General features: G+C 33.6%; 2 protein-coding genes across 5 annotated transcripts in view; one reads left to right on the top strand and one right to left on the bottom strand.

Moving 5' to 3' along the window:
* The window catches only part of LOC141452432 (uncharacterized), a 32,527-nt gene extending 29,883 nt beyond the window's left edge, over positions 1-2,644 (top strand). For 2 of the 3 annotated variants that reach the window (XM_074124575.1, XM_074124576.1), the window contains 4 exons: positions 768-919; positions 1,013-1,045; positions 1,516-1,626; positions 2,340-2,644. In XM_074124575.1, coding sequence (XP_073980676.1) covers positions 768-919; positions 1,013-1,045; positions 1,516-1,626; positions 2,340-2,540 — 497 coding nt within the window. In that variant the 3' untranslated portion in view covers positions 2,541-2,644. Of the gene's footprint in view, positions 1-767; positions 920-1,012; positions 1,046-1,515; positions 1,627-2,339 lie in introns of those variants that run through there. The other variant, XR_012457408.1, reaches the window with a different exon arrangement.
* Positions 2,645-2,773: 129 nt separating this feature from the next.
* LOC141452434 (uncharacterized) lies at positions 2,774-18,874 on the bottom strand. 2 transcript variants are annotated; one of them, XM_074124589.1, is made up of 5 exons: positions 18,800-18,874; positions 8,889-9,000; positions 8,178-8,216; positions 7,576-7,604; positions 2,774-7,492 (listed from the first exon to the last, which is right to left on the bottom strand). In XM_074124589.1, the coding sequence occupies exons 3-5, from the start codon at positions 8,200-8,202 to the stop codon at positions 5,012-5,014; spliced, it is 2,535 nt and encodes an 844-aa protein (XP_073980690.1). In that variant the 5' UTR covers positions 8,203-8,216; positions 8,889-9,000; positions 18,800-18,874; the 3' UTR covers positions 2,774-5,011. The 2 variants fall into 2 exon arrangements, with proteins under 2 accessions (XP_073980690.1, XP_073980689.1); XM_074124588.1 differs by having other exon boundaries at positions 18,725-18,868.
* Positions 18,875-23,039: the final 4,165 nt, after the last annotated feature.

Genomic DNA, 23,039 nt, shown 5'->3' on the forward strand with positions numbered 1-23,039 from the left:
TTTTAATTATTGTACCGTCTAAAATGAAGTTTACCGACCAAAAAATGCTTAAAATCTTGTTCGCTTAAATGTAAGTGGGTAAGGGACTAGACTACATGATCTACAGTTTGAAGAGGTGTAATTTTTCATCGTACAATTTTGTTTCGTTCAAAAATTATTTGTATTTAATTGTGTTTTCGATTAATCTACGCCTAGAAACATAATCTAATATGGTCCGAACCAATGACTTGTTTAGTACATTTAAATTTCTGTATTGTCAGTCTCTTTTCCTGGACGTAGTTCGTAGGTTCACATAAGTTTGATTTTAAACTTTAAAAAGTTATAATGTTGATTAAATATAAAATACTACAACAAAATAATCGGTGGCTTAGTCTCAAGCCTGTCACCTAGGAACTTTATAAGAAATACCACACTACACTTTCTCATTGCCCATATCGTATATTACAGCTCGCCTCTCCTACCATTTCTGATAATCCTCCACGTTGCGAGGCCTCTTTCGGTACTGACCAGCAAAATGGGTATCATGTCCAATGGGTAGTAGTCAGTACTCTTGTATAATAGATTTTACTAATATTTATTTAATTATTGTGTTCTTAATCGCAAGATTGCAACTTTTTAAATAAATTAAAAAACAAAACAAAGTTGCACTTACTGCTAAAAAATTTGTATAAAAACAAGTCAAAAGTAGTGAACGATACCCTGGAAAGAGTTACATTTTTTCTGTTTTGTATTCAAAAACTTTTTCTTTTTTTTTTTGTTCATTTCAGTTGGGATTATGAATGAACCAGTTTTTGATGAGTACATCCTACTGCCTTCTAAAGAAAATTCAAACATTACCGAGGTACTTTTGCAAAAGTATGCAAATGAAGATGAACATTTGTTTCCATGCATTTTCGACGAAGTTACCCAGGAAAAGCTTGTTAGTACTGCTGTTAAATGTTTAGGTTTAGCGATTTAAAATTAAAAAAAAAAGAGTTTTTTTTCTGTTATATTTATTTTTTTTTTTTTACAGCATCAAGCATTAGCAGAGGGCAGAGAAAGACTGGTATGTTAATTTGTTTTCTTTATCGTAGCTTTGCTACACTGTTTACTATCGGACCTGTTCGATGTCAAATCGTATTGAGTCAGATTGTAAGATAAGCGTTGCCTAGACTTTAAAAGTTTTCTTCATAATACTTCTCTTACTTACTACTTCGCACTCATAACTACTACACTAAATCTGCCCCTTGTATTTGCTTCAATTGTAATATAGATTAATTGAAATCGGTTCTTACAGGACATATTTATTTCAAGATTCTCATATTATGCTTGTGGATGGGGTAGAGAACATTTCATACCCTCCAAACCATTGATTGATTTGAGAAAACGTTGTTTTATACTAAGATGAGATTATCTCTGGTGTTATTTGCGAATAATAAAACGTTTTAACTAACTTCTGTCATAACATCTTTTACTAAGCTAAAATTATTCTCTCAGCTAAGCTGTAATTGATAATAGTTTTTGTTTATTTTTTAGTCAGGAAAGGATTCGTTAATGGAAAGGGAAGAAGTATCACCTTTAACTTTTTTGATGTCAAAACAAAAGGAAATAAATGAAGAAATGGATAATGCCATCGCCAATTTTAGAGTTAGTTTCAATTAGATTTTAGCAACGTTTAAAAGTGACTCAACTTTGTTAAAAAAAAAAAGCAATGGTATTTAGTGGGTGATCCTGCAAGAAAGTTTCTAATTAGCCAGTTATTAGCCTTGCTATGTAGACTAATCAGGCCAAATGTTGGTGAGCCTATTAATTTTATTATTATCTGTGTTTCGTTTCATTTCAACTGTTTGAAATGGATTTTAGCGTCCACACTAGCAACTGTTTATGTAATGTTTTAAATTATTTTTAAAATGGAATAAAACGTTTGATATCTTATTACATCAATTATACGCAAATGATTCATAACGAAGAAATTCATAGCGAAGCAGATATTTAAGAAATTCGATATAATTGTAACAGTTTCAAAGAATGTTAATGATGAGCCCTTGAAAATGCTTAATAATTTATGCCTACGCAATTACCTAACCAATAAATATTAAAATTTATTTTTCATACCTACTCTCTCTTTGTTTTTCCTATTACTAAGAGTAAAATTAGTAAGGAATATAATTTTGAATTTAATTCCTGTTCGAATGCTGAAGAAAGAAAGATTTTTTTATTATTTAACCTGTAATTAAGTAATAATAAACAGCTTTAGAACGTAAAATAATTCTACTTTCTTAAGTAGATTAAAATTTATTCTTGGCATTATTAATTGTTTCTTGTAAAATAACGCAAGAATAAAAAAATATGTATTTCAGAATAGTATTAACGCAAAAATGAAAGCATCTTACGAAGATCGTGACACTTTTATTCATGAGAAAGTGGAAGTAGCTAAGAGAATGGCTGCATTTGCAGAGGAAAAATTGAGGTTACTGAAGAAAGAGGAGGAGGAGGAGAGGAAGAAGAAAGAAAAGCAAGTTAAAAGTAGAAAAACTATCGCAAAGAAAAGGAAAAAATAAGCATATATTATATTTCGCTGTACTTAATAGAAACTTAGTATGATTACAATTCACAAATAATAACTTCTTCAGTTTATTTAATAAATGCAACTCAAGTTTTACAATGTTTGTTTAATTTTATTGTTTTGTGATAAGATAAATATTATTGTTATTTTTTTTTTATTTACTCACTGTTTTTATTCAATTTTTCTTTCTGTTATATGAACATTATGGCTAACTTTGTTGGTCAGATGTTTAAATGGGGGCAAATTGGGAAATTTTATGTAATTATTTGAGAAACGCGATATATTATTAGATTAGATTAGATTAAATTTGGGTGGCCTCAGGGCCTACGCCACTGCGACCCCTTTGGGTCTATTGTGGCTCCCCTAACTTTAAAGCTCACCCTCCAGACCTGTCCTTTTAATTAGACTCTTAATGCTGGAGAGCGACTCTTGGGTAAAGCTCACAGGCCTTGGTTTTTCCTCCCCGAGAAGTAACATCCTTAGCCAAACAAGCCCCTCACAATGGCACAACACGTGCAGTGCTGTTTCCTCCTCTTCCTGACAGAACCTACAAAGGCTATCATCTGCCAGGCCCATGCGATGCATGTGTTTTCTGAGTCTGCAGTGGCCAGTTAATAGACCTACAATCATCCTGATAGCCCCACGTCCTTGGCGGATTAATTCTGCAGTCAGCCTCGGCGAATAGCCTTTAATAAACTCCTTCGCCTGTCTCTGTCCAGTGGTGGCAGACCACCACTCCTGAGACCCGCGATATATTATAGAATTTTAATAAGAGAATTTAATTATTAATAGTCTATTATATTCCTCTTGTTTTTTTTTTCAATTTTTGATTGATTTTTTTGTACAGATTTCATAATTCTACTACATGAATTAAATATTTTCTTTGGAAAAACGATTGGGAAAGTGAACTGGAACTGTAAGTACACTACTAGAGAAATAAATTTATTCTGGAACTAAAAAACAGATCCTACTGTCTGGCCAATCAATTTTCATCATGCTTTTCTAATATTGCTTTTTCTAAAATTCTTGACCAAACTGTTTACAAATTAGTGTATTTCAAAATAATGTTCTACACTATTCTGTTTACTGCTAATACAATTAAAGGTAATCTCCGTACTCTGAAGCCAGCAATAACAAACTTGATGATTATATTAAGTAAAATAAGCATTGAGAGATTGATCTCCGCTGATGACTCTTGACGCTTAATATTTCTTATTGTTTTGTTGTTAGTTATCATTAAATAGTGATGGATAGTAATTTGAGTCGGCAAGCAATAATTGAAACCAACTACACCAGTTGGGTAAAACCCGCAGACTGCCGCTACATTTTCTGCGCTCGATACTGTCAGACATTAGAGTAAGTCAGATATAAATCAGGAGATATATAGTAAAAAGTTATAATTACTTTACGTCTAACTTTCTGACCCATTCATTGTTGAGTTTGTTGGATTGCCATTGCAATTAAAATACTGTTTTGATTGCTATCTTTCACGTGTAACTCTCAATCTCCTTGTTGATTTACAAGACATCTTTATCTAATGGTGCTCATACTAGTAACTTTTTTGATGAAATTAGGGGGAAGAGGTGATTGATCTCTGACTATTTGGTATGTAACAATCTTAGACCGTTTAGAAATGAAACAATCTTAGACTAAGTGACTGTTTTGAACAATTTACTGTTTGGCGTCAATAAAATATCTAGAGACATGAAAAGTGATGTGGAAATTTCAAGTTTTATAAAAAATTTATGTTTTCTTGCCAGATTTAAAAATTGAAGTTTTTATGTGTTTTATTTTTAGAACTATTTTGTTATTGTTATATCTAGGATTAGTTTGTAATTTATCATGTAAAATAAAAAGAAAAAAGAAATATAAATAATTATTTGAATAATAAATTATCTTATGAGAAATAAGCTTATGGAGGAATAGGACATAAAAGGTCGGGGTAATGCGGCCCTTATTTTTAACACTTTAGACAACTTTTTGCACAAATACTGGCCCTGAGCCTCTGAAAGGTTGAGCTACACAAACTTCTAACCAATTCTGTTTTTATTTGAACTTTCTCCTACCGTGAAAAATGTCTGATTAGATGCTCGATTGTTGATTAGAACTAGTGAACTTATAGAAAATACCTTTTCAAATTTTGATATAAAATAAGAAAGAAAATCTGTACTCTAAGTTCTGACGAAAAAAGTATATAAAAACGTTTATTGTAAAAAAAAATCACCACTTTTTTCTATGGCATCATCTGTATAAACGGAATAGAAAATTAAAGCTAATTCCTTAAAATAAAACATAACATCTATATAAATAATAGCATTGGTACAGTTTAATTATTGGCAGTTAATTAATGGCTGTTCATTAGTGTTAAACACTATTCATTTGATAATTCAATTTTTGTGAAAATAGCAAAGAACTGGTCTTTCGTTTATTTTTCCTGCCCTTCGTAACTTTTTTTTAAATATAAAACTATCTCTTATATGGAGGAAGATATTCACGATTTGGTTTTACTCCAGGACTTCCCTGAGGGATATCTGATTGGATGGTCGCTCCAGGCCTTGCAGGCCCTGTTGGTCTTTGTTGCCCACTTTGACTTGGATATTGTACAGATGAACCATCTGGCGCTGTAGAACCAGGATAGGCCCCGGGCGTTCCTGTAAATGAAGGTCCCTGAGATCCAATTTGGCCTAAATCTGGTTTTTGACTTCCTGACTGACTTGGTGAAAAGCCCGGTCTTTGTGGCCCTGTCGCTCCAGGGTAGGAAGCAGATGGACCTTGCTGACCTGGATATGAAGTTCCAGATATAGGTTGGGCAGATTGCCCAGGATATTGACTTCCAGGAACTTGAGAACTTTGTGCAGTTGGATAAGATGATGGTTGCGAACCTTGAGCGCTAGGTGTGTCAGCAAAAACTGTCGAGGGGCCTTGCGGTAAGTTTGAGCCACCAAATGTAGAAGGACCTTGAGACTCTAAACCAACAAACTGAGGCCCTTGAAAGCCCGGGCTAGTACCAAGAGAAGTAGTTGGGCCTTGTGGGCCAGACGTTGCTCCTCCACTGCTAGTTGGTCCTTGAGAAGGCCCAATAGTTCCGTCGAATGTTCCCGACGGTCCTTGCTGTCCAGGTCTGAATGTTACTGATGGTGCCTGAGGCCCAAAACCACTTATTCCAGGTGTGGAACCTTGACCTGGAATAAAGCCAGATCCAGAACTACCCATTATTGTGTAATCGTATAAATTTTCGTTTAATCCGTACAAGCTTGGTGCACTATTACAATCAAATTGATTCCACCAAACGCAGACAAAGTATTCTTGGTGAAAAATAGTTCCATTAGGGCATAGGAAGTCGTAGGTTCTGTTATTAGCACAAATATGGAATACTTGACATTGAGCTTCAACATCTGCGTAGTAACCTGGAAATTGTTGTTGATCACATCTGAAAGATGTTTCTGGAATTTCAGAATAGATTGGATAATCCTTTCCAGGTTCACCTGGAATAGCAGAATAATCTCCTTCGTCATAATTTCCATCGTCAAATGAGCTTGGACCACCAGGGAAACCCTGACCTCCAGCGACAAATGAACCAGGGGTTTGTCCTCCTAAAGTTCCAATTTGATCTGGAGAAGTGGGTGAGGGTCTTTGCCCAGAGACTCCTTGTCCTTGTAAACCAGATTCAATTTGGCCAGGGAAAGATGCTGAAGGCATCTGAGGACCTTGAGGTCCAGTAAATCCAGGAAAGGAAGAAGTAGGTCCCTGAGGCCCACTTTGACCAGGGTAAGAAGCAGAAGGTCCCTGGGGCCCTGTTTGTCCAGGGTAAGAAGCAGAAAGTCCCTGGGGCCCTGTTTGTCCAGGATAAGAAGCAGAAGGTCCCTGAGGCCCTGTTTGTCCAGGATAAGAAGCAGAAGGTCCCTGAGGTCCTGTTTGTCCAGGATAAGAAGCAGAAAGTCCCTGAGGCCCACTTTGACCAGGGTAAGAAGCAGAAGGTCCCTGGGGCCCTGTTTGTCCAGGGTAAGAAGCAGAAGGTCCCTGGGGCCCTGTTTGTCCAGGATAAGAAGCAGAAGGTCCCTGAGGCCCTGTTTGTCCAGGATAAGAAGCAGAAGGTCCCTGAGGTCCTGTTTGTCCAGGATAAGAAGCAGAAGGCCCCTGAGGTCCTGTTTGTCCAGGATAAGAAGCAGAAGGTCCCTGAGGCCCTGATTGCCCAGGGAAAGTAGAAGAGGGTCCACTTACTCCAGGATAGGAAGAGGAAGGACCTTGAGGCCCAGATGGACCAGAAGGTCTTCCAGTAGGATAGCCACCTTGGACGAGACCAGTGGGATGCTCTTGGTATGCTGGCCCACTTTGACCTTGAAGGGAAGGAGGTCGTTGTTCACTTCCTTGCCCGGGATAAGATGTACCTGGACCAGCTGGCCTAGAGGTCGACGGAACTTGAGGCCTGCCTGGTCGATCGGATGGCCGCAGCGATTGCCCTGGTGTAGAAAACGCTGGACCAGAAGGCCTACCTGATGGATAGCCATTTTGGTCTGGCCTGGTAGCTTGCTGCCCTTGATAACTTGGTCCAGTTCCAGCATATTCTTCTTGCCCGATTCCAGAAGGCTGTTGGCCAAGAAATTCAGCTTGGCTTGCACCAGAAGGTTGTTGGTTAAAATCTGGTCGACTAGGACCTGCAGGCTGCTGTCCATAACTGGGACGACTTGACCCAGATGGCCCAGCCTCGTAATTCGGGCGACTGGGACCCAGCGGTTGTTGGCTATAATCTTGACTAGAAGGCGTTTGTTGTCCATTATTAGGACCTGAAGGTAATGGCGATCCAGGCTTTGTTGTTGTAAGGCTAGGTTGTTGAAATTCTCCTGTTGGTGGTTTAAATCCTGATGGTGTTGATAACGATGGTGCACCTGTACTTAGTCCAGATGTCAGAGGCTTTTCAGGCCTCTGATAGGTATAACCATTCTGGGCCTAGGAACAGAAGAGTTATAGCAAATTAATATGATCCTTTTATTGTGATTGCTAAAATGTTTTGTTTATGAAAGATACCTTACCGATGTCGGATTTAGCAATGACAGTGCACCTATAACAGTATTTAGTATTAGTAACAAAAATAATATCAATTTTTAATATATTTTTTGTAGGTGTAATGAAACTAGTGCAAGAAATCAAAACAAAAATGGAGTCTAGAAACAGAAGTAAAAATAGTGAAGTACTAAATTTTGTTTTAGAAAAGCTCAAGAATATTATCTCTAGTTAGGACAGCAGTTCTGTTAAGCAAGAAATGTGAAGGATATTTATCTTGAAGATCCTTTATAAATCTTGGATTTTCAATATAGAGAGGTTGTGTTTATTATTGTATAAACATAATATTTAACAAAACAATACTATAAACTTGAGAAATTAACATGGGAGCGTTGGATAGATTTCGTTTTCATAAATATTCTAGAAGGAATCTTAGAGAAAGAATCCCACTATTGTGTTTGTTTTAATTATGATTCGGTATGGTTACCAAATGTCCAATTCTTACGTCACTTCTTTTATCTCACCATCTTATCTCATATTAGTGTTTCTGTTTTGGCACACTAAACAGAATAGTGATAATTTGATTTCTTCTATAATTTTTAAATGATTTAATAAATAATTGAGTACTTACATATTAAGATTGGCAGTCCTTCCATTGTAATTAGAGAATCTAAAATATGAAATTATTAGTTTACTTACTTAACCAAACCATACACAAAAATGCTGCAACTAAGACACAACAAAACATTACTCTAAAATTATAATGAAAACATTTTATTAAATATATGAAAAATAACATTCCTCTAGAACACACTCGTTCTGAGATTCCTAGGATATCTCGCCTTGGAATGTGTGCTGTAGAGCTTCCACTGCACCAGCAATGTAGCACAATAGATCTTGAAGGTCAAAAAGCACTATTCCACGTTGTGTTACACAAAAATAATGTTATAATCGCAATTTTGGATAACTCTTATCCAGGGCAACCAGGAATTCAGCGAGGTAAACATCACTTCTCACTTTCTCTTACTGCGAAAGAAAGAGAAAGTTTTGTGATTGAGTCGAATTTTTAGAAATAACTCAACTGTAACAGTTTGGTTATGGCAACCAAATGTCCGATTGTTTACAAAAAGATTTATCGGGTATTATAATCAGTATTAAAACTGCAATATATTGCATTGCCGGAAATGTTTCTAAATCATTGCTTTTTGGTTTATCAAGATAAGATGGATGAATGAATCGTTCAGCTATTATTAAGCAAAACTCTTTATTAAGATATGTACCAGTTTTTTTTGTTAGTCTGATTGAAATTATTTTTTGATAATAATCTTTTAAAGTTACTTACTTTTAGCTCGGTGCTTTCTTAGCTTCTGCTTTCTTGTTATAGATCTCTTTCAAGATTTTGCCCGCTAATGGTAAGAAAAAATGGCTTCTGACCGTCTAATTGCCCAGCTGATCTGCAAAAATAAAATGCCTGAACGTTTTCAGATAAAATTAGGGCTAAAGGGAAGATAGGAAAGAGCGGTATTTCCCTTGAAGGGTAGCTGAGCCATTTTTGACCCTAGGCATCATCTCTAGTTTGACTTTTCAGCATTTTTATTGGTTTGTGATGTATATTTTCATAAATGCACAAAATAAAAATTAAGATTAGATACACAATAGACGCAAAAAAATTAATTAATAATAAGGATACCCATGTTATGGCCTAGAACTGAGGAATGTTGGTGCTTGAAAAGGTGTTTGAAGCTTCTTATTTGGCTTACATTTCTTTCCAAGGAGATCCTAACAGTATTTACTGAGTTAGAGTGTAAGCAATTTGTCGCTGGTAGGGGATTGCATCCAGTTCTTAAGTTCTAGGTTCTCAGTGAATTTGAATTTGAGACCTGATGGCTTAATCTTATCCGTTAAACGATAGAAGGATTTCTTAGTCCTTCGCTATAGATAAAGACAAACGTGCCCAACTAAGAGCAGATTGGACAGAAAACCTTTTGGATCTATCTATCCATGCAGGTTTCGCTTACACCTCTTCATATCCTGTGCTGTTTCCAAGGCTAGCATTAGCTTGTTATTGCCTTGTTTGTGAGCGTTACGTTTTCTTAATTGCTCCAAATCTATGTAGGTTTTCTCTTGCATTAATAAATGAGCATGTAAAGTGAAAAAGAAAGAAAAAAACTGGGCATATTAAGTAAAAAAAAGTAATTATTTGTTCAAAAAAATATTGATTTAATCTAAACAATTTAATGTAACTAATTGTTGCTGTCATCTATCAATTGTAAGTAGTTACTTCCCAGTATTAAAGGTGTACCTTTTATGTTCTTTATTTTGTTACATAACTAAGAGGTTAAAGTTATTATCTAGGTTGGTTAAGTTTAAGGAAAGTGTTTTCTGTGTTTGGCAACAAAAAAAACAGTTTTATGTCTGAGAATTGTTTTAGTGTATGAGATGTTTGTTATGTTTTAACAATTTAACTATTGTTAAATAAGATATTTTAGAGTTATGTACCAGACCTCTAGTTGGTATTAAAGAAATACTTACTGTAGAAGAACTACCAGTAAATTTTAATTGAATAGAGATATTTAAAATAAATAACATTTTTTATTTTCCTGACAGAAATGCATACGATACTGCTTATGGAAATAAATTAAAAATTTACATGGAACTGAAGATTAGAACTTTTTTTTTTTTCTGTCCGGTAGAATAGCTCCTATATACTGCTTCGTTAATTTGCTGAACGTTTAATCCATATAAAAAAGGTTGGAAGCTCGAAGTCAGAACATTTTGTTCGATAACTTCACTGCACAATATAAGTTTCAGGAGTGTTTTGAGGAAACCTGGCTAAAGGTTCGGAAAACTTTATTACATATTAGCCATTCGCCTTAACTTACTACACTATAACTACAACAAAACCTGGTGGTCTGTTGGATATTCATCGACTTTTTGACTTGTTATTGTAAACTGAAGAAAAACATTTATCTCATCCGCTTTACAGCGGATACCCCGTATAGTTTTTGGCAAGAAGAAGTGGATACATCTTGCATGAGATGTGTCATTGTGAAGGGTTTTTATGTTTTTTTTTTTGTTTTTTTTTAATGCATGCCTTTATACTTCACCTAGGAATAGCTTTCCAGACTCCTAAATCCAATTTGAATCAGACAGGACAGATGGAGGTGCTTTACTAGAGAGTACCACATAGATGGTAGATGGATCTTGGTTACAGTAACTACCTGGCCTATGGAAACAATCTAACCTTTCAGAAGTCCCATTATTCTAATAATTAACTAACTAGTAATAAACTAGTTTCTTTTTAAAGGAAGGTAAAAAAAAGAAAATGGTTACTACTGATTATACCTTAGACCAATTCTAATCCTGACCAATTAGGCGACTATACAATAATAATTAGCTAAGAATTATGCATTTTAAAACTGAAAACATAATTTAAATCATTTACTGAACATCATTTACTTGTTTTAATTGTTCTCTTTCAGTTTATCAATTAAGTAGGCTGAATTTAAAAAGGAAGTTCTGCCTCAGTAGTGAAGAGAAAAGAAAATTAAATGGTTTCCCCCTCCGACTTCAGGCCCTACCTTAAGGGTTACAGATTTTGCATGATGATTTAGCACGATTATAATAAGAATGGTCTTACAATAAGACTTAATTCCATTGGTTCCACTTATTTTCATCCAACAAAGTGACTTTGACTTTCTGAATGGGAGCTTGTAGTTCGAGGGAAATACTCTTTTAATTTAAAAAGTATGAATTTGGCGAAATAATAAGAAAAACAAGGGAACGTGAACAATGTTAGTCGAAACGTAGAGGTATAAGAGTATTAAAAAATACTCAGCGTAGCAGATTGTAGTTTATTTATTAATAAAGTACCATCACCAAAATTCTGGAGCGATGAGCCCTTAATTTCATAATATAAGTAATTCTTATTTTTTTTTTCAGAGAGCGCTTTCTGTCATTTAGCACTATTTCAAGATTTTAACCAGTCAGTATATTATAAATTTACTTACAAATTATTATACTTATTTAATAATTTACTTATTTATAAATTTACTAGCTTAACTGAGTGCTCTAAAATTATTATTAAGTACCATTCTTGCTATAATTTTGTTTGAATATATTATTATCTCTTGCCTTGTTTCCTTTCAGATAAATCCACTCATGCTCTTTGCGTACTCCGGCAATTATAATAGGGGCAAGCAAGTCGTTTAATTTACTCTAAATTACTGGTAAAATGATCAGCACTCATGGTATTACCGTTTCGAATTTTTCATACATCCTTAAATAAAATCCAAGCCCACCAATAGTACTAATCGGTCAAAAAGAAGTGCAATTAATTTTAATTTTCAATATTTAGCACACGAATCAAGAAAACATCATTCAGTCTTGTTTGAACAGATCTTCAGAGTGACAATACAAATTCTAACAAAAAGTCTGATTGCGCCATTGGTAGTTCAAAAAAGGAAAGGTTAAATTCAGAAATAAATTTCTAATTTCTGATAATACATATTTCTATATGAACACTATAATTTACATTGTTTGGGTGGAAATTTATGCAGACATCACTGACTACTTCAATACAAAAATATCTTTACGTAATTCTCTTTACTTTATTGTTGTTATCTTCGCTGAAGAACTCGAGAAGCTTATTAAAATTACATAATATAAAGCTTAGTAAATATTCTTCTTACTTTATTTTCTTCAAAGTGTAATAAAAAAACTTCATTTTTACTGTTTTTCTTTAGGTTAGGCCCTTCTGGTCTGCACCTGTGTTTAATAGTATAATCTTAATATGTGTTTTTCACTGAATAATTGCCACCTTTATTGTTTGTATGGAAAAATATTTTTATATCGTTTACCATTGTACTGCTATTCCTGAGGTTAGTACATCCTTAAAAAAGGCTCTTCCTCAGTTTGTCAGGAAACTTCAGCAAGATTGATGACAATTTGAAGCGAGGGAGTGTAGCATTGTTGCAGAATGTAGAAAGCATTTGTTCTATTATAGATATTGGAATTTAAATAATATAAATACATATCCTATACTTATTTGTAACATTTACAAAATAGAATAAAAATCAAAAATTTTGTTTGGACCAATGCACTAAAATTCTTACTTCGCACACTACTGTAGAACACTGAGTGTACAAAAGTAATTGTCTGATGGATGAGAATATAGATAGGAACAAACACCTGTGTTTTGTAATAATAATTAACAAAAAAAAAATGAGGAGTGTCCTTGCTTTAGATGAGCATGGTCAGTAAGTTTGATACACTATAGTATTAGGATACCTTACGGTGTATTGTTTAATATTTAATAGTCTTATTTTAGTAAGAGTATTAATTAATTCATATTTCATTAGTTACTATAAAAAAAAAGTTCAGATTGAATTAGACAAAGCAAACACAACGAGTCATCATAGTATGAAATGATTAATCTTATATAGTTTAGTCATAAAGGGATTATTGTTTACAACCAATTCCAGGTGAATGTATTGGTTTTTTTTTATTTTACTATCCAGTTGTGATGGAAATTTGTTGTTAGCCACCGTGAATTAATAATTTCATTTAATTAAATGTTCTTTCATGCTATTAGTTATGTTTCTTTCTATTCATGCACAACGCGGTTTACTTTTATTTTTTAAATATAAGGCGCATCAACCTCTAAGGTCATTGGCGGCCGGAGGTTTTTTTTCTCAGTTCACTTGCGGACAGTTTTCTGTCGCTACACAGTATTATTAGCAGACAATGAGCTGTAAGAAGCTCATAGGAAGAGAAAATCAGAGGGCCATCATCCGGGACCTCCATGTCAGAATTCAGTAAATGCTAATCCCTTCACTATAGGAAAAACTTATTATTTTCTCTGTTGTTAGTCAATTCTGAGCTGATCGACTGGCTAGGAATGGAGCTAACACTCCTTCATTGGCCCGGAGTCTGTCCTGGGGATTATCAAGGGATCGGCTCGTGCGGCTCTTAGAGATTGGATTTGGAGGGAGACGTGAAGAGCTGGGTGATGTGTCCTGGGGTTAAACACAGCAAGACTATTGTTTGCCTTGCCTGTGTAAGCAAAGAGCCAAAGAGACTCTGAGCTTGGGTAGAAATCAGATTACTCTGATTACAGACCTATTCACGGGGCATGGTAGGTTCAGGAAGCATCTCCGCAAGGTGGGGCTTATTAGCTCGGAACCGCTGAGCAGACTGTGTCAGGAAGAGGAGGAGACGGCTTCTCACCTGTTGTTCGATCAGGAGAACGGTTTCATTAGTTATTTTGCACTAGCAAAACCGATAGATGGAGTCCGCATTGTTGGAATATCGCCCTGATGACGAGGGGAATGACAGTATAACTTTCTGCATTAATTAAAGACATTCGCAGAGTTGTTTGTTTTTGTTAGCATCTTAGTATTTTTTGCACCTTCCAGAATCGCATTTCAAGGAAGGAATCTTTTTTATTTGGAAAACGTTGGATAAATCATATTCAAGAAAATGGGAGTTATTTAAAACAAAAAATTTCACCTTGCACTATACGTCCCAATAACTATAAGAACATAGGACGCAGGTGTTCTTAAAACTACAGTTTAAACCTGTAACTAGTGCGACATTTTTCATACATGGACGATGACGAAAGTGAATGAGACATAATAACCTCCTGCCGTCCTGGACAATTGGATGAGTGTCTAGCCGCAGGACCTAAATCAAATCAAATTCTTTGAAACGGCCGAAGGTCGTAGGCATTCTGTATGTCAGGGCATCATGTCCTCAGGTTACTTTGCGATTAATTTGATACTTCTGCATCTTAAACTTGTTCAGAAATGCCTAAAATGTCAAATTTGAAAGACTACGTTTGGCAATTACTTCTCTGTACAAGTAAAAAATTGGAGTATTTATATTATTTCTACCTTAATCTAGACAACACCCAAAATTGTTTCTAAGTATATATTTAATTGTTTTACACAATTTTAATCTGTAGTTAAAGAGCAACAAAATGTTTGTTAAATAGATTTTTCATTATTTAGGGACCAAGAACTTTATTAATTGAGAATTCGATTCATTAATTCTCATTATTTGCCATTTAGCCTACACTGGAAATTACTTTAATCAAATAACTGAACAAAATTTATTTTTCAATTTTTAATAATTCATTTGAATGATTTTTCTAACCAAATTTATATTAGCGTTTTAAGAATAGATAAGGGTAGCTTCGCCCTGAAGTGTCAATTCAGTTTAATATGAGTTTTATAATCTGTATAATTAAGTAATCTAAATATAATGTTTTACAATTTGTTGTTTAGAAAAACTGTATTAGATAGAACCTAGAGTATTGTATCTGCAAGTAATGTTGGTTGTTATTGAAGATTTTTATTATTTGAAAGATCAATGAAAGTACTTTAATGATATAATAACTGGATATATCAGCTGTATAACTAATAATCAATAAAATTCTCGTAACTAATGCATCCAACATTAACTGAAGAGCCACGATATAATTGTGGGATTGTGGTACAAATTTGATTCCCTGTGTTGACTTTGTATTATTTTCTTAATAATCAATAACTGGAATTTACATTAAATTCATCTAATCTAATTTGGTAACTGGTTATAAAGCCTGGAGTTTTAGTTCCTTAGATGGAATCGCATGAATCAATTAGTATTACAGAGATCCAGAATACTGGACACAAACTAATTCCGTACAAATGGGAACTATCATTACTCTGTTCAATCAATAACTATCAGTATTTATGTAATATTTATTAAAGACAGTAACAACTCAGCTGTTTCTATTTATTTATTTTATTGTTTATTTCTTATTACCATTGGTTACATAATGAAATTACTTTTTTTTAAGTTCTACGCACACCCAAAAAATACGTTATTTTCTTTAAATTTATTAGTTTACTACGTCCTGACTAAATTTAATATATTTTGATTTTTATTATTATTATTATTATTATTTTCCGGCGCAACGACGTCTGTGGCCATTAGCGCCTATTTTCTTTTCTCACATAAATATTATTATTATTAGTTTGTACTTTACATTGAAAAGTTCAATTAAAAGCTCTTGCCATAGATTAATAATTATTGCCTAAGCATAAAACTAAAAATGATTCTGATGAATATTTTGTTAAAAATAACGTAAAGCGTAAAATAACGTTCCAAGATTTTGTAAGATTTTGATTTTGAAGTGATTTTTCATTTTAATTTGCAAAAGAACCAAACCAAAGTATTCACCAAACTCTTAGACTGACCACATTCTTCAGGGTTCTTGGCCACCCTCGGGGGTATCCCAGTAAATTAACAAAGTACACTATTAATCGTCACAATACACATTGGTCTTGGTAAGTTGTCTGATGTACAAGTACTTGGAATTAGCAAGAGTTATTAAGAATATCTCGCTAGGGTGTTGGTCTAGTGGTCAAGAGCGTGGCTTTGTAAGTGGGAGATCCCTGGTTCGAATCCCGTGTATGCAGTCATTCATAATACTTAATACATCATAATACCTTTTTTAATAAAATGCGGGATTCAAACTGGGAATCTCCCACTTACAAAGCCACGCTCTTGATTACTAGACCATGGCCCTGGCAAGATATTCTTACCGCAATCATAGTTCAAGAAGTCTTGGATACGGAGTACATTAAAATGATGTGATGGTTGTTTTTATTTGATGATAAAACAAATTTATTCTGATTCACCCACAACCATTACATTACACTACATCCTTTAAAATCTTCAATTATTATTATTTTTGTTCTTAGCGTCTCAAATAACATTTTTTACAGACAGAGGACCACTCTAAACGTGTATTTCTGGTGGAAAATTAATATTGAAAACTGATCACGAATAGATAAAATTGTAACTGTGATCTTAAATATTTCGACAAATATTAGGGATATCGAAACGGGGTCAACGTCATTATTCATGATTTTTTATGTAGTTTTCATAATCATTGTCAAAACCAGTGGTCCTTATAAAACCCCGAACAGGTTTTAGGCCGTAACTCCGTCAAAAATAAAGATACAGCATCGGGAATGAAAAATTTGAAAACTAGACCAAAAAAAACAACATATAGTTTGCTTAGTGGGTTTTTCCGGAATTCCGCTTTCCTAAAAAGTTATTAGCGATTGGTGCGTTTTAAATGGATCACCCTGAATAAGACCGCTTTCTTTCATTTCTACTGTTCGCTTTAATGAAGAATTTATCAGATGATTTAATTTTGTGGTTCAGTCATTGACTAATCCAAGACTTCCGTTTCTTGGGGGTAGGGCAAATCTGCTGATGTAGAGATCTCAGGGGTACGGTAAGAGGTACAGATGTCAATGTCATTGCCAATATCCTTTGGTATTTAAAAGAATTTCGAAGTATTAATGGTATAACCGCAGTTTGATCAACACTACCAAGAGGAGACCTCATTATTGAGATATTATTATTATTATTGTAAGAATACTTGTTAACTTTGAACAGATTAGTAGTTTGTCACGCGAACTTAAACTAATATCTGATTGGGAGAGCTAGTTCATAAATAAACAAGAACAAACATAATTTTTTTTCTGTTTGATTAAATGTATTTGAAAAGTATTAGTTTCCTCAAGATTTGGCCTAAATTTAAATGCTACCTATCTGTCTGATTTAATATAACTAATAATTTTACGTTTTATTTGCATTTTGGAAGTCTTTCCTCCTAGGAAAGGCAAAGCCGAGTAATGTTTGCATAAAAATGGTACTTTTCATTTTATTTTTTTCAAAACCTACGAAAACTTGTTCTGCCCATTTTGTGAGGGTACAGAAAAGTAGCACTTCCGTTAGGTGTATTTTATGCAGAAGCTCATTTCCTGATGTCTCTCATTGGGAACATCCAATTTATAATTAGTGCGATTTTCAGATTCCGAGTTATGCTGTACTGACTCTCACTAGCTAATTTGTAACCAGTTATTTGGACTCAGCTGACTTCAAACCGGATATTTCTAGTGAAAAATTCAAAATAAAAAACCTGAGGACTTTTTGAATAATTAAAACTGTCCGGTAGGATAGTTGTACAAGGGTTGATCGTCAAAAACTGCACGAAAAAGCGTAACGTTGAAAAACACCCAACTTTGACAATTTTTTTTCTCTTTTTCTATAAAAGATAAAATTCGTAAATTTTACTTACAGTAAGAGGAAATTTTTTTCTTTTTTCCATTATAGATCGATCCAACATGTACAATCTAGCATTGGCCCTATTGGTAGAAGCAGTGTAAAAGAAAGTCAAATTCCATAGTTTTGTTTGAATCAACTCTCTCAGAAATCAATATTTCTGAAAGCAACGTCAGTATGGAAATTCACCTTTAGGTGATACAAATCAAATACTGAATGCAGTATTGTCTTTGTTAAGTGCATAATAAATGAACTAATGTCAATTAGCCCACTAATAAATGAAGGGGAAAAAAGTTGAAATAAGGGAACAGTTCTTATCGTATGGATTGTTTAAATTCCGCTAGCTAATGGGTTTCCACACGAGGCATTGCCGTCTGAGAGAGCACATGATGGTGATTTGAGGTCTAGCACAAGATGGCAACTCCAGACTCTGTGGGCAGATGGAGAAAGCTCCAATAAATCTCCTGACTGATTGCAATGCCACTATCCAACGAAGAGTTAGACATTTGGGAAGTTGGCAGGTGTTGGAGGATGATCTCCCAGGAACACTCATTGATTTCTTTGATACCTTGGACTATAAAGACATTCCAGAGACCCAGTAAGGATGCAAAATAGAAAATGAAAGGTTGCAGTGCGGATAATAACGTCCTAGAATGATTTTATAAAGCTTGTTTTTGATTATTGTACTATAATAAAACACAGTGACGATATTTTCATTGCCTTATGTGGAGAAGTGCAATACATTAAGATTAAGATTTTAAATATTGTTTGCGTTTCCTTATCAAGTTAGCACAAGTTTTTAAGTTCATTTCCGCAAGAAGGCTAGACTTTGGACTTAGTTTTTTTGATCAAATTTTCGTCTATCATTTCGCAATAAAGATTTTCATTTAATTTGTTGAACTTTTTGATACCGAAAAATATAAAATATTTTTTGACCGAAAACTGAGATTCAACTTGCAATTATTATTATTACTGGAGGAAATAATTAAAAAGAGAAACTAAAACTAAGTTATTTACAATGTTTTGTTTGTATAAATGGAGGATTAAGATACGCACCTAAGAGATTCTATGTTATATCCAGGAAGTCAGCGTATATTACATCCTTGCCGTGTTCTTATCAGACACACTTACCTTTCTGTCTTGGATGGAAATATTTTATGAAGAGGGATGAAGATGATGTTAGTCCTAAAAGAGGAACACGAACTGACAATTTTACAGCCCTCCTCTGTATATATAGTTATGTAGTGAGGGAGGTTTCAGGTAGCTAACTAACTCCCACTCAAGTAACAAAGTTGCGGGCACTTTCACTGTACCATCATCAGCCTCCCTTATTTCAGCATCATCACGACTTTTCTATCTCATCTTGTACTGTATTTAAACCGCTTTACATTCTGACTTCTTTTTATAGTTTGGATTTCTTTTTTTCAAGGTAAATTGTTTCATTAGGACATCACCAACTATTGGTAGAACTCGCTGAGTATAAAGAGCCGTTTTATTTAATTATAAGTGAAATATTAAAAATATCAGATATTTATACATTTTTTAATTTTATGTTTAAACATTAATGCCAAGGTTTTATATGGCAAGTGTTCTAATTTCAAAATTATTTAGAGGATACATAAGTTTCATAAAACAAATATGTGCTTCCATCAAACACATATCTATATTAACAATTTCTTTTACTACCGTGATAAAACAAAATTACCTAAATTGAGTTATCATCAGAAATAGTAAAAGATCTGAAAGCCCAAAAATTGTTTGGTTTAGTTTCTGGAGCTTATTTTTAATGTATAAAAAAAAGGGGCATTAATAAAAAAGTATTTTGCAATTTTGGAACATTCTCGGAATTCACATCTTAGGCTTTTAACGGAAGTCCATTCAAAGTTTTAATTTTGAATTACACCTCGATTTGAGACCCGGAATGAAATGAAGGTTTGTTTGATTAGCAGCATTTTTATTCTTCATCTTACTGTTTCTGAAAGATTTTGATAAATTAAAAATCGCTAGCCTTTTAGTCTAACTGATCTCAATATAGTTAACTTTGTTTTGAAGACGTCGAAAGGAATGTAGAAATGGGCTGCTATAAACATTCTTATTTCAAGAAAAATCATAGAAATAGCGACTTCATACAAACTAAAAATTCAGAACATCAAATTTTTCGGGGAAGTTTTGAGAATTAAAGGTGTTCTCGGCCAGGATAATTTAAACTATCTCTCGAAGTAATTAAATATTTGAGGACAGAGCGTATAGAAGGAATACTTTTTATACATATTCAACGTTTAACTTCAACAGCTGCATGACACTCATAGTGGAACCATCTTGAGAGCACCCAAGCTCTAGTTTGCGTAACTTCTGTAAGCATTAACTTAACAAATTCAAGCTGCCATTATAAACACTCTGCTCTCAATGGAACTTGATTTTTAGCACAAGGTTAAAAATAGCGAATTTATTCACTAATAAACATTGCTCGGAGGGAATATCAAATGGTTTCTTTGATGAAAAAGATACCTTTTATTGGAACGATACAATTTAAAGCCTATTACCAAGTTGTACTTTTGATACAATAGTAACAAAATTAAATTCTTTTGGAGTTCACAATTCTAATAATAACAAAAACAGAAAATAGAACTTACTGCACTCTGCGTACTTTAATTTTTTGAGATATTCTGTTCACACTCGTGCGAGATTATGTTCCAAAAATATTTTGTGGTTTACAGGGGACCTCAAAAGATTTATTTGGACGTCGAAATTCGACTAGATTGCTCCTATTTTCGACCACATTCGAATCTACTTCGGTAGAAGTCTTATAGGAGTCGATAGCTTTTGGTTGGAGTGAAAAACTAGGCAGGCACTGGTAGCCTTAGAAACGAAGGCTCTTTTGCAGGAAAGTAATTCGGCCACTCTCATATTTACATTGCGAAATGCTTATAAAAGTGATTTAAAAAAAAAAAAATCATAGACGTTTCGAATAATTGCAAAAAAAAAATCTATTCCTGAAAAGATTAACGTCTTTTTTATGGAATTTAGCCAAATATGATTAATCACATTTTAGATTACAACAAGGACTTGAAACTATGAATTTCGAGGAATATTTTTAACTCAATTTTAAGATTTAACAGAACAGTATTTTAGTTTCAATAATAAGAAGCCTGTTAGTTGCATTTTCACAAGAAGAGCTCACATTATTCTTATGTTAGTTGATCTTGTCAACAAAATGTGGCTACAGCAGGTGGCCTTTTATCTAGATTACATGAGAGACGATCTTTTACTGAGCGACATGTAATTTGTAGCGTACATTACAATGTGTAGTAACTACAACTGAATACGTGTTTCATGAAAATGATTACGTCACATTTCTTTCTATTGTTAGCCTTAGCGCTTCCTAATGACCTTAATAAGCCAACGTAATTGGTTTCGTTCTATATTATTGAACTTTGTTTACAAAGCTTTTTTTATAAAGTAATTAGCTGAGCAAGAATAAAATCTAAATTGATGCTGTGGGTTCCATGATTTGCATTGAAGTGTGAAATCATTAGGTGTCATATTTTTTTAAAGGAGATTTTTAAGAGATGAGTAATTGATAAAGTAAATATTTTAAAAATTTCTCAATAAGATATAATAAATAAACTGAATGTTTAGAATCACTGAAAATAAAGTTAATCTTTTTGTCGCTACAATTCTTAACTTACTCATTTTAAAGACTCACATAATTCATATTTTATAGTTACCCTGAAATGACAGTTTAAAGTGAAGTTCATCCCCTCAGAAATGCCCTAAAACGAACTTACAAATAAAAGTTCTAGATCTAAGCGTATATAATGTGACTAAGAAGTTTAGAGAAAAAGTAGGAAAAATTTTTGAGGGACTAAAAGTATTCTTAAAAGTAGCTACTCCCTGAAGAGACATTCCATGTCCAATCAATACAAAAAAAGACCATTTTTGACCACAACATCTCGGATTTTCTTGAAATTTGGCACATGGGTACTATTGGTATAGACTTGGAAAAATATGAAATTTTACTGTGATATGTCAACTGGTTTATGAGTTACAGGGCTGTAAAGTTGCCAAAAATGGGCTGAAAAACATGGAACCCCGTGTTTTTGAATTACTGTAGAAGCTTTCCTAATTGAGCTACAGACTTGGGATTGGTATCATTTTATAGCATATATAATGCCCTTTCCTGTGATATGCGACACCATATGGGTTAGGATAAATAAAGTTTGTTAAATTTAAATTTTAAATTTTTTTAAAAGTACATATTTTAAAATTAATTCCATGAATAGCTTGTAGTGTTATGAATCACTGGACAAAATATTAATTTAAGACGACAATGGCTTCATTGTTAAAAAAATTTATGACTAAAGCTCCAATCCGATTAATTCAACTCTGAATTCATGTTAATACAATAATGCTAATAATAATTCCACTAATAAGTCCAAAGTAAAACATACTGTTAAGTAATAGGATCTCTTTATTATTTTAAGCTTGAAAAGGCTTCATTTGTTTGACAGCATCACTTTCTAGTAGGGCATATGTAAGTTCTTCCAGTCAGAGTCACAGGATCAATTTTTATCAAAACATCCATTACTGAGACCCAAAGAATATCGGCATTTCTTGGATGCCAGATGATTTAGAGGGTCCAGCTGGATGAAGAAAAGTTACTTTTACTTCATCAAGTTCTTCATTTTTCTCTAAAACATATCCAAGCCACCAGTTTCTTTATAGACTTTACCGATATAACCTGATATGTCGGCTAATTTTAGTTTATTAGGGAATTTTGAAACTTCCATTTCGCAAGCTTCTGAGTTTATAGAAAAGTTTTTAACCAATATTTTGGATTTACTTCTGGTAATGAAAGCATGGTTTTGCTGTGTTCCTTTAATAGCCAATGCTTGAGCAAACCGATTTTTTAAAAAACACTCAGATTCAACATAGTCTTCCTGGGTTGAATATGCAAAGTCTATGTTGGTGATGTTTTCTACTGCCCACTCAAAAAGTTGTAGTGAAGTTTGGATTTGATTTTCATAGGGTCGTTGCAAACTGGTACGAGCTGCCAGTCTCTTTTCCGAACCCCCTCGCCATCACAAGGCCCTTTGCCGACTTAAACCAACTTAAAGAGGCTGTTATCTCAGCCAAAGAAGACTGTTCTTGAACAAAGATATTGAATTGAATTATTTTTGTATAATTTGATTAACTGCATAATTTCATTAAAATAATTTATTCTAATTAATATGAATAATTATTGTAATCATAATTATTAATTCTAAAAATGTTTTTTAAAATCAATATTTTAAATCTTAATAATTATTAATTATGATTCATTGTTTCATTATTACTATTTTCAATTTATTTATTATTTTAATTTTATTAA

Source organism: Rhodnius prolixus, unplaced genomic scaffold (assembly GCF_049639745.1).
Source record: "Rhodnius prolixus isolate KJV_2025 unplaced genomic scaffold, Rpr scaffold_3, whole genome shotgun sequence".
Lineage (NCBI taxonomy): Eukaryota > Metazoa > Arthropoda > Insecta > Hemiptera > Reduviidae > Rhodnius > Rhodnius prolixus.